The 12,371-nt window shown below is 43.1% G+C and overlaps 1 protein-coding gene across 2 annotated transcripts in view; it reads left to right on the forward strand.

The window, feature by feature from the left end:
- TSPAN33 (tetraspanin 33) overlaps positions 1-7,903 on the forward strand; it is a 61,772-nt gene extending 53,869 nt beyond the window's left edge. For both annotated transcript variants that reach the window (XM_083183279.1, XM_083183280.1), the window contains 3 exons: positions 2,375-2,503; positions 4,786-4,947; positions 6,926-7,903. In XM_083183279.1, the coding sequence (XP_083039405.1) occupies positions 2,375-2,503; positions 4,786-4,947; positions 6,926-7,027 (393 nt within the window). In that variant the 3' untranslated portion in view covers positions 7,028-7,903. The remainder of the gene's footprint in view (positions 1-2,374; positions 2,504-4,785; positions 4,948-6,925) is intronic.
- The last annotated feature ends 4,468 nt before the right edge of the window (positions 7,904-12,371 follow it).

The following is a 12,371-nucleotide window of genomic DNA, read 5'->3' on the forward strand; positions in this document are numbered from 1 at the left end:
TAAAGGACAAAATTCCCAACTGGTGTTTTATCTCCTTTCACTTTATCTCGAGTTTATCTCTTCTCCAGGCTTAATACATCTGCCCCATGATTTCTAACCTTGCCAATATCTTGACTATATGTTCTATTCCTTTTGCAACTCATTTGATAAATAAATGTTGGTTTTCATGTAAAACACTTAATTGTTTGGGGACCCATAACTTTTGAATGGTAGTGTATGTGAAAAGCAATGATAAGTTATACCTCAACAGTTGAAACAGAGCTGCTATATGTTAGCAATAATACATATAGCATATTACAGTGTTCAAATTTAGAACAAACCACTTTCCCCCCAGCCCCTCAGATCATGAATGCCAAAGAAGAATCCAGAATGTACAATTCAAAGGCTTAATCCATGTAATGACAGCAGTGAGGTGATAGGGGACTTTGGGAACTGAAGGCAATTCATTTGTCAAAAAGACCTTAAAATAAATTTCTAAAATTGTGTCTTACATCAGCTGCATTAGTAGCAGAGAGCTGTGGAGGGACAGGCAGGTGTAATCAAACAGTCTGCCATTTAACAGTATAGCGCCTCCACAAATCCACAGTAACCTGTACTACAATTTTATATCCGTATAGACCTTATCAAAAATTCTATATCAAAAGCAATAGACATTCCTCACTTAACGACGGTTCTTACGACTCGGTTGTTAAACGAACATGTATACAAGTACACTTGTATACAAGTACAAATACATAATACAAGTACAGTACTCTTCTTAATAAAGAAAAGTCATACTCCTCCTATCCTCTTATTCTCTGACATGTCGGAGAGACGCTGCAAAACTTATGCACTAAACAGTCTGGGCCGTTCACAAGTATGAATGGGTAGGCAGGACGCAAGGGCGGAGTTGTAAGTCTGAGCAGTCACTGTGCAGTTGATAAAAGAAGGCCAGGTTGTAAGTCTGAGTGGTTGGTAACCAGGTAGGTTGTTAAGGGCAAGATGTACTAAAGGGAAAATGCGGTAAAACCCCCGTTTTACCGCATTTTCCTATGTACTAAAACCCGTTCGCCACGTCACCGCAGGGCAGGGTATCGCCACCTTTGGGTGGCGATACCCTATAGAAGCCTATGGGCTTCTTTTCGCCGCCCGCCGCGTCGCCGCAACCCCGCCGCCTCGCCGACCCCCCCTTTCCCCCCTCCCTTGGGCTTACCTTCTTGCAGGTCCTCCTGGACCCCGGAAGGTAAGCCCTTCCTCCCCCTAGCAACGCAGCCGGACGTCCTTCCGGCTGCAGGGGGAGGAGGAAGCGCCGGGGACAGCTTGCTTAGCTGTCCCCGGCGTGAAAGCTGCAGAAGCCGGCAGGAAGGTGACGGAGACCCCCCGCAGACCACAGTACAGGTATCGCGGGGGGCCTCCGTCACCGCATCGCGATGCCAGCCGCATATGTTAGTACATATGCGGCGGCATCGCGGCGGGGGGGGGGCGCGAAGGGCGGCGATGTATTTTAATACATCCCGCCCCAAGTGAGGAATGTCTGTAATACATCCCTGAGTTAGGGTCTTGGAAAGTAATTGTATTCTTCTCCCAGTAAATATCGGTGCAGGTTCCTCTCTAGTCTTCAAGAAGTAATGCTCGTGAATGTTGTCCCATGTAAAAGGAAGTGAAATATATAGTGTAGTATATTTAACCCCTTCAGTGGTGTGTTTTTTTTTGTTTTTGTTTTTTAGGGAACGCTCCCCACTGGGCGAGGTTTTTTCTGGGGAGCGCTCCCTAAAAAAACACACAACTGTGTCCCTGGGTCCAGACGGCGGCACAGATCTTTGTAAATAGCCACTGCCCGGCCTGCCCTCGACAGCCTGGCTATGTGCAGCGTGATGTTCCAAGTTCACGCTGCACACAGCAGGGGGAGGGAGGCAGGGCCGGGCAGCAGGAGGCAGGCAGCCACCGAAGCTGAGTGCGGCACTGTCAGCGCTCAGCTCAACGACGCTGCCCGGCAATAGGGAGCGCAGGCAGTGGCACTCCCGAAAATTTTCCGGGTTTGCCAGTCTGCGCACTGGAGCAAACGGCAGAAAATTATCGGGAGTACCAGGGAAGGGGTTAATGAATGTATATAGAATTAAAACAATAGGTTCAATCCACAATGGTAATTTATTTTAAATGGCTGAACATGCCGGTACCAGCTCAGGTAGACAACTAGATGAACAGTAGATAATACTAAAACAGGCATCTGGTATAATAATTAACATTAAATGATATCCTGGGTCCAAGACACTCACTCCCTGTAAAATATTTATTTAGTCAAGATTGTATAATGAAAATCACTATACTCTATACCTCATATGCATATATCTCACCATAAATTGTTGTGCTTTGCTGTTTATTTCTCTTTTACCAGTTTAATTGTTGTGGGGGCATCTCCTATAAGGACTGGTCCCAGAACATATACTTCAACTGTTCCTCAGAAAACCAAAGTAGAGAGCGTTGTTCGGTGCCCTACTCCTGCTGCCTGCACATTGAAGACCAGGTAGGTGGTTAAAATGCTGTATAGCTGTCAGAGTATTCAAAATGGAGAAGATGGCGAATACATTTTTAGAAAGTCATTACCCAATCAATGACTCATTAAATAATACACCATTAATCAGTAAAATGATCATAAATGATTATTCAGTAAGATTATTTTTTTTTATTATTATGTTATCACAGGATTGGTGACTTGGTGAACCAGAAGTCCCAGCATGCAGAGCATTAATAGGCCTGCTGGGAATTGTAGTCCCACCACAGTTCCAGTACCCAAATAAAACACAGACACAAAGTATAATTTTATTATATATACATACATACTCGCCTGTCTTGATCCTGTTGGTTTGGTCCACTTGTCCAGTAGAATCCCATGGATACCTGTGAAAAAATTATACTTACCCCCTCCGCTGTAGCTCCTCTTCTGTCCATGTAGGCATCCATGGGGTTAAAAAACTACAAGCCGCAAAAACCTGGAACCAAACAGACTAAGGCAAAAGCAGCTCTCTCCAAGAATGAGGGAAATCCCAGTGATGTCAGTCACTGGGACTTCCCTCAGCCTATGAGATATGAGCTCCAGGGGTGCACTGCACCTCATAGGCTGTGCGCTCCTTCATAGTCGCTCATGTTTAGAATTTAACATGGATGTCTATGTCTATGGACGGTTCCCACCAATCAAAAAGGTGACCCCAATTCACTTTGCGGTCAGCCTATGAGTTGCGGTGCTCCCCTGGTATTTCTCTCATTCTTGGGAGTAGCTGCTTGTGTAAACAAGCAGCTCCTCGGTCTATTTTGGTTTCAGGATTTTGCGGTTTGACTTTTAACCCCGTGGATTCCTACATGGACAGGAGAGGTGGTAAGTATCATTTTTTAACATGTACCTGATCTACTGATCAAGACAGGTGAGTATGTATGTATGGTGTGTGTGTGTGTATAATCAGCAAGTCTCAGCAGGGGAGGCTTGCTGGGGCTTGTAGTTCAACCACAAAAGTCAATACCTACCTTTTTTTATTTTACACTTTAATGGTATCAGCCTGTCACCAATTGTCATGGAGGGCTTAATGTCAGGCTAGGGGTACCCTAGAGGGGGGGGTCCACACTCCCTCAGAAACCTGGCAAGATCTAGCCAAGTCCTACACAGAAAATAGCCATGCTGCGTATCGGTATTTGACCAATTCACATCGGAATGCAAATAAGATGCACATGAAAAGACACTCTGCTACAGATTCACAGGGCTGTTTAACGTCAACACGACAGCAAGGCTGTAGGAATACGCATCTGTAAATAAGGTCAGAAACTCCTTCATATAAGACATCGGATACATGCAATATAGACTAGGGTTCCACTACATTGTATTTATTTATTAAGTTTCTTATATGGCGCACACATATTCCGCAGCGCTTTACAGAGAATATTTGAACATTCACAACATTCCCTGCCCCAGTGGAGCTTACAGTCTATATTCAGTACCACATATACACGCACACAGACATTCTAGGGTTAATTTTGTTGGGAGCCAATTAACCTACCAGTATATATTTGGATCGTGGGAGGAAACCGGAGTACCTGGAGGAAACCCACGCAATCACGGGGAGAATATACAAACTCCGCACAGTTAGAGCCATGGTAGGAATTGAACCCATGACTTCAGCGCTGTGAGGCAGTAATGCTAACCAGTACACCATCTGTGCTGTGTACATCCTACAATAATCTCACAGTGGAATCATACAGACCTGGAGATTTCTTTCTGGCAAATCTAAAAACACACCTAACTTCCCAAAGTATTCCTCGTACATTGTTTCTATTGGCTACACAAAGAGAATGCCTCAAAATATTTCATCTTTTTTGATGACCAATGTCAACAGAACGGCCATTGGTATTAGCAGAACATTCTCTTTCCGGTGCAACACACCACACAAAAGGGATTTTCAGCTTGCTTCTCAGGTCCAGATGGTACCAGCATTGAAGTATGCACAGGTTATTAAAGGTTTATCACCTCTGTATGGCTTTAAGATCAACAGGGTTCTGCGTGCTCTATATAGCATCTTGAGGAGTCGGCATGAATCAATGCCCAGAAGCTAATTGGTCTTCTGCCAAATAGTGCTCAGTGATGTAAATACCAATAAAATAATTTGATAATTGTTTCACTTACTAATTAGTAAAAATTAGTATCGTGAAATGCTGAACACGGTTTAGTTAACAGTATTCTGCCTGTATTTGTCACAGTATTCCCTGCAGAAAGCATTACTAACTTTATACTATGAAGATCCAACCCTGTTCTTTTTACAGGCAGTCATAAATACCATGTGTGGCTACCGGATACAGACTCTAGACTACTTAGAGGCAGGAGAGTATATACACACCAATGGCTGCATCGACAAGCTGGTTAACTGGCTGCATAGTAACCTTTTCTTACTGGGAGGAGTCGCACTGGGACTGGCAATACCACAGGTAACTCTAGAGTCACACAAGCTTGTGTTTAGTGTCTTTTTGGAATATTGGGATTATACTTACAATAAATGTTTCAATTCACAATACATTTTAATTGATAGTATCACTTACATCATGTGTCTAATTGCAGGTGATTGACTCTATTGTGATAGCCTACAGCAGTGGTTCCCAACCTGGGGTACTAGTACCCCTGGGGGTACTCTGCAGACCAATTGGGGGTACTTGAAAATAATATTGGTAATGGCAGAAGATGAAAAAGTCTTTTGATGGCAGAAGAAGAAGAACCATTGCTATGGAGAAGAACCATGTTGTGTCACTTATGGTTCTGTCTTCAGCGTCATCAGCGTCTCATTGTGCTTTTGCCTGACCAGCAATCCAATGGGAGCTACCCATGCTGCCCTCAGACATCAGCGATCAGCCCTGCACTGATACTGGTGGAAGAAACAGCTGCATTAATCCTACAGGTGTAAGTGACAGACACGGAAGGGCACGTTTCCTGTCTGCTACTCCTTAATATAAGGACATGCATAAGGATATGCATACCGCTCACTTCCACTCCACTCATAAGTACTGTCTATATTTTAAATTGAGAGTAGGGGTACTCCTCAATGAAAAGCCTAATCAATGGGGTACAGGAGAGAAAAAAGGTTGGGAACCACTGGCCTACAGTATGAATTATTATAAATATTGCCAATTTTAAGTGTCTTTGTACCAGATTATACTTCTGCCAGTAATAATGTTACCCTAACATATTTAGAATTGCTTCACTTGCGGTTGATTTTAAATGGTGGATGTAGTAACATGTTTTATATACAGTGTAAAAAAGAAGCAGAAAGAAAACACAGATGAGCAATGTATCATAAAATAATTTACTAGAAATAAATGCTCACATACATTGAAATAAGAATGAATCTGCTTGCCAGCCTGTAGAACATAGGCCCTTATTCTAGTTCACTCTTTCTGACAAAATCCTTCTTAGATGGACAAAACCATGTGCACTGCAGGGGGGAAGATGTAAAATGTGCAGAGAGAATTAGATTTGGGTGAGATATTTTGTCTCTGTGCAGGGTAAATACTGGCTGATTTATTCTTACACTGCGATATAGATCTCACTTTGAAGTAAAACCCCACCACAATTTTAATTCTCTCTACACAAGTTACATCTGCCCCACCTGCAGTGTACATGGTTTTGTCCATCTAAGAAGGATTTTGTCAGAAAGAGTGACCTAGAATAAGGCCCATAATCACAGCATAACAGGAGGGTTAACACAGCCGATGGATAAGGGGAACAGATACCAATCGTCAGACAGCATGCAAGTCAAGATGCTCTCCCCGCTGTAGTTGGGACGCTGGATACTCCGGAGGGCACCACCACGTCAGGAAGAACAGGCAACCCCCAACATGTTTCATCAGGTGTCGGACTTCATCACCCCCTGACAAAGTCCGACATTGTGACGAAACATGTTGGGCGTGTACGTTTAAGTGGATGATCATTTGAAAGAGGCTCCACACATCTCTGAACTCCAGTGGACTTTACATCACACACATTAAGGACTTTGCGCTGGGTACACATTGTCTATATGTCTATATATATTCCTAAATAAGAGATTTTTGTTTTTGCATGATTGATGTTCAGTTTATAGACACTATGGGGGAAATTTACTAAGATTTGAGTTGTATTTCACATGAAATGTTGCCATGGACAACCTATCAGAAACTACTTCTAATTTTTTTTTAGCACCTTCTATAAGGTAGTAGATAATATCTGATTGGTTGCCCATAGCAACATCCCATGTGAAATACAACTCACATCTTAGTAAATTTCCCCCTCTAAGCACAATGTAATGTCACCCGACACCCGGGTCCAGCCGGTCCAGCCGGCAGCCGGCACTGCATTACATTCCGCCTTAAACATTTCAATTAATACTTTTTTAATTTGTGCATTTTTTTTGTTTATTTTTCTTTCCTTTTGAAAAAGTTGGTTGGAATTCTACTTTCCCAAGTTCTTATTAACCAGATCAGAGACCAGGTAAAACTTCAGGGGTATAACCAGCAGCACCGATCAGACCCTTGGTACTGACACAGGGACAAGTGTGTACGCCCAACACTGCTATGAAAAGAAGCCGCAGAGCATGCAGCCATGGACTCTGGATACAGTGTGATGAAGTCACAGACTGGACGTAGCCTCAGGACACTACTCTCATGCCCACAGGAGCAGAGCCGTATGATCGACTGTTACTTTGTGCTTGTTGTATTATGTATTGCATTTCAAGGACTACATTTCTCAAGGTCAAATTGAAGATGGCAGCTCCTGTGTAGAGATGCCATTGTTCTGGTTACATTTTTAAAAGAGAAAGCCACAGATTGTAAGATTACAGTGATGTTATCCGCTTAGTTATGTGAAACTGTAAACCATTGTCATGTTCTTACATAGGAAGAGCACCATCCACAAGTAAGACAGTGAGTGACTAGATACATTGGGTTTCTCCCTCAAATAACCTATGTTTTGTGTGTGCGTATCTGTCGCATGGGTGCCGATTGTCTGCTGTCAGAGATGCAGCACATAAGCGGACATGCCTTTTTCAAGGGATGTATCATGGAGATAATGGGGGTACCAATGTGGGCGTGCCGCAGAAAGCAGCAAAGATGCACTGGTGCTCATGCAGGAAGCCAAACTGAGAAACATTCTGCCATAAGGATGGTGCAATTTGCGGATTTGCAGTCAGGTCTCAATTACCCTCTATATGCCTAGTGATGAAATTCCTTTTTCCTAAGATGCTGCAAGTGTGCAAGTAGCTGTCTCAGTTGTTTGAAAGTCTGATGCATCATTAGCATAAAGGCTGCAACAAAAGACACGTCTGTGGTAATACACTGCCTCGCTTGTGTCCACCTCAGAATCAAGTCCTATGTGTCATCTGTATTAAAAAAGGGGAGATTTTGTCCCTGTCTTCTGTTACTTCACAGTTACCTACTTAATTACTGCTACTACTGCCCAAGCCTTGCTTATATTATAGTTACGTTGTTAGATGTAGAGATTTAGCATATACAGGTGTTTAGTTATAACTTTTTTATGAGACATTCAGAGATCTGCCTCTTCTAATGAGAGGATTGGGGAGCTCTAAGGTCAATGTAAGCTGGGCACACGCACACTCCTCGTATTGCTGCAAAATTCACATATGAGACTTTGGAGGTCATTCTGTTCCTCACGCTCCCCCCCGCGCGCTGGCATGTGCATAAGCATTTGTATAGTCACTGGCCCATTCTCACGAGCAGTGGGGGCAGGCACGCTGGGCATTCCCATGTTAATTTGGTTGTGACGTGGGTGCCAGGTGCGGGCAGCTGATGTCATCGGATGTCAGCTGCCCGCCCTGTTCCTGTACCAGGGTGCCGCAAATCACCAAGGGGGTGACTTTGATTTGAGAACACTTAATTCGATGGTCGGAAACCTTCCAATGATTTCGGCCCCGTATGCAAGGCTGCGAATAGATGTTTATGAAAAGCATCCAATCGCATGCTTGCGGGGATATTGGCATTGCCAGTGGATGTTTGTGCGGGTGGCATTTCGTTGGCTCACAAAGCTGTGAAAATCGCAGCATTGTGAGTCAACCAGAATGACCCCCTTTGATTCACGAGATGAAATGTACCAAGAAGCTGGTAGCTGCAAACCCTCAGCCTCCCTGCAAAAGGAGTTGGACATTTTACCAATGTTTTTAATTTGTGTGTGCAGAGGACACTCTGCTGAAGATTAGGGCATAACATTTTACTGAAGGCTGCATTTTAAAGAAAAAAGACAATGGGAGAGATGTTCCAAGCCTTGGAGGGAGATAAAGTGGAGAAGCTGCACAAAGCAACCAATCAGCTGCAATCTGCCATTTATCTAGCACAGTCTTTGAAATGACAGAAGCTGGGGCAACACAGACAGACCTTTTACTCCCTCACAGCACTGAGGTCATGGATTCATATACCACCATGACTTTAAGGGGGTATGCAATGTCATTCGAGCTCCCGCAGCCATCTCCCGACGGGGGAGATGGCTGCGGGGCCCTATTCAATGCTGTCTTCCCCGACAGCATTGAACAGGGGTTTTGCGCAGAACGAACCCGACATCACAAGCTGTCGGGCTCGTTCTGCCGAGAAAAGCCGGAAATAGGCGATCTCCCGGCCGGAGCTCGTCTATTTCCGTCATCAACTCGCGGCCACGCCCCCTTCTCGCCGCTCTGCGGCCGGGACATTGAATCCCGACTGCCGAGCTCCAGGCGAGCTGACCGAGAACGGGACAGGGGCACGGCTAGCTAGCTCGACATCCGTGCCCCTGACATTGAATACCCCCCTAAGTGTGTGGCGTTTGTATATTCTCCCAGTGCTTGCTTGGGTTTCCTCCGTGTACTCCGGTTTCCTCCTACAATCCAAAAATATACTAGTAGGTTAATTGGCTCCCAACAATACGAACCCTAGTGTGAATGTGTGTGTTCGCATAGGACAGGCACTGATGTGAATGACCACATATTCTATGTAAAGTGCTGCGCAATATGTATGCGCTAGAATAACTGGTAATAAGCTGATTTGTTGCTTTGGGCAACTACTTCCCTCGGTGCTTGATGTACCAAGCAGATGAAAGTGGACCAGTGGACATGCTGTCCATAGAAGTCAATCAGCTTTGATGTAGTATTTATCAAGTGCAATTTAGACAATGATCGGAATATGCTGATTGGTTGCTAGGAGCAACGTTTGCACTGGTTCACTTCTCTCTTTTCATTGCCTGAATTTTTTTTTATTATTATTATTTCTGTATGAGTTGCGACAGAACAATTTTACATGGTGAATGTGTATATGAGAAAATAATCCGCTCTGTTTTTAAGTGCCTCAACATTAGCACCACGTGAGCTGTGCATGTAACCTATGTGTATATAAACATTAGCTGACCACTGCCTGAACAAATGGACCACAAGCTATTAATAACAGTTTTTATTCAATTCTAATTGTGTTTATAAGTTGTGTAAGAATTCACTGCTCTTAAGCTGGACACACACAATACGATATGCTCCCCGAGCGATATCTTTACTTTTTTACAAAAGATGTTGGGCATACAAACTGAACGATATTGTTAACAATATCGTTCAATGACATCAAATTAATGTGAAATGTGACAAAACATTGACACAAATAATTGGATGATGTCACAATACAGCTTACATGTTTACAGACATGCATATTTATGTCCTCTCATTCAAGTGAGCCTCTCTGATACATGCCGCGGAGGCAGCCATATTGTGGGCCACGCCAATATTTGTGGAAATGCAACATATCACTATAACTGGTAACATTATTCACCGGTGATATAACTTTGTACCTTGTACCTCAGTGATGTTACTAGTTTATATGGGTAGCTTGTGTTACCATAAATATTGCTTCATATAATTTCCTCCACTGTGGGTTGGTGAGTGGTACACTTCAAGTTGTCCATATTTTATTTTAGAAATTTCTGAAATCACAGTAATGTGGCGTTAGCACGCTTCGATTCAGGGTCATTTTCGGTTTTGGTTCTAGAAGCAAAATCAAAAATGACCCTGAATTTATGCAGATTCGATCCCGATGCGCGGCCCCATGGCATCAGGATAGAAAGCAGAAATAGACTTGGCAAGCAAGTCTATTTCTGCTTCGATCTGGAAGATTAAAGGCAGTTACATACTACTCAATGCAGTGTCCTCCCTCCTGCTCGACTCTGGCAAGTCGCCGGGTCCTGGCGGCCGACAATATTGAATCTGTTGCGATGGCCACCTGTATCAAAGTGTCTGTACACCCATTTAAAAATATATGTGCTTTGTTTGCATGAATAGTTCCAAATTTTCATTTTTTTTTCTGTAATCAATGTTTTGGCCCTTATAATTAACTATTGACTGATTTAGCAAAACCATTTCTGGTATTATGTTTGAAAGATGCAATTCTTACAATTTTTTTCTATACTCTGGACTTTATGGTAATATTTTGGGAAGTTAGGGGCAGATTTATTAAGCTTGGTGATAAAGTGTCTAGTTTTTATCACTGGCCAATCATCTCCTAACTGTGAAGTTACAGGTTTGAAAAATGGCAGGTAGGAGCTGATTGGCCAGTGATAAAAACCAGACACGTTATCACTTCACCAAGCTTAATAAATCTACCCCTGAGTATCTAAAATGCAAGAGACAGAACATGAACATGCCTTGATAAGAGTTGCAATGAACATGAGTTGCACCACACATGGAAGCAGATGTTTAGTACACCTAGGAGAGTGATAAAGTGGAGACTGAAAAACTATGAATTCATCAGATTCTTTAATTTTTCAAACTCTGCCTGTAAGCATGGCAATTAGGAGCTGATAGGCTGGTACTTCATTTTTCCCCACTTTATCCCACTCCACGGCTTAGTACATCTCGCTTACAAAAGCATCTGCCCAGCAACAATGTGTCTCTGGAAATTATCTTCAAATATTGCCATTTGTGCAAATGGAGCTTCCTTGTGCTTACATGTGTATACTGTACCTTAGCTTTAAATCATGTAGATTATTTTAAAGTAAAAGATTTTAATCAATGTTCTTTTATGAGGTCAACTATCTGAACTCTGTATGACATCATCTGAATTTGATTTCCTATAACACTTCCTATTCAGCAGATAGGACATAGAGAGTGCGTGTTAAAGTTATTTCCATCATGGGGTTAACTACGCCCACAAACCCCCCCCCCCAGTGAGCAGGTCTGCACGCACCCCATCAACACTGCTGCCCGCCCCCCTTCCCTCCCCCAGGGCTGTGTTTCTGCCCCCAAAGTATAATCAAAGAGGTGGATAACTTTGCTCATGTGAGAAACAACAGAAAAAGGGGAGAATCGGCGCTCAGAAAAAGTGCTAATTCAAGTGCTTGCATCAATTCAGTAAAATATTTAATGAAATATTTCATACACATATAAACATATCATATAAAAATGAATATATATTATAAAAACAATGAATTATTAGCAGTGGACCTGTTGGGAGAGATACAGGGGTTTTTACATAGTCACCAGTACTATGTTGATAGGACCTGCACTGATCCAAGAGCTTGTGTCCATAAATGTTCAAGGAGCATCCGTGTAAATGTGGCCGTATGATGGTATATCCTGGTAGGTGCCTTGGAGGTTGGCCCGTTGGCAAAGAAGATGTTTTGTAGCCAGCCCGGGATGTCCTTCCAGTTGGAATGGCAGTCAGGATTTTTCAAGGCTTCTCACGGTCTCAGTGGAACAATTTTTGGGACAGGATCAGAAGAGAATGGAGCAGGTGGTCAACAATTCCTTAATGGGACTTGATGTTTTATCTCTCTCCAAGTGGCGTCCAGCTAACACCAACGCATTTCGCTGTGTTGACTCACAGCTTTATCAAGGTGTATTAACATAGTACTGGTGACTATGCAAAAA

Source organism: Crinia signifera, chromosome 4 (genome assembly GCF_055691185.1).
Source record: "Crinia signifera chromosome 4, ASM5569118v1, whole genome shotgun sequence".
Lineage (NCBI taxonomy): Eukaryota > Metazoa > Chordata > Amphibia > Anura > Myobatrachidae > Crinia > Crinia signifera.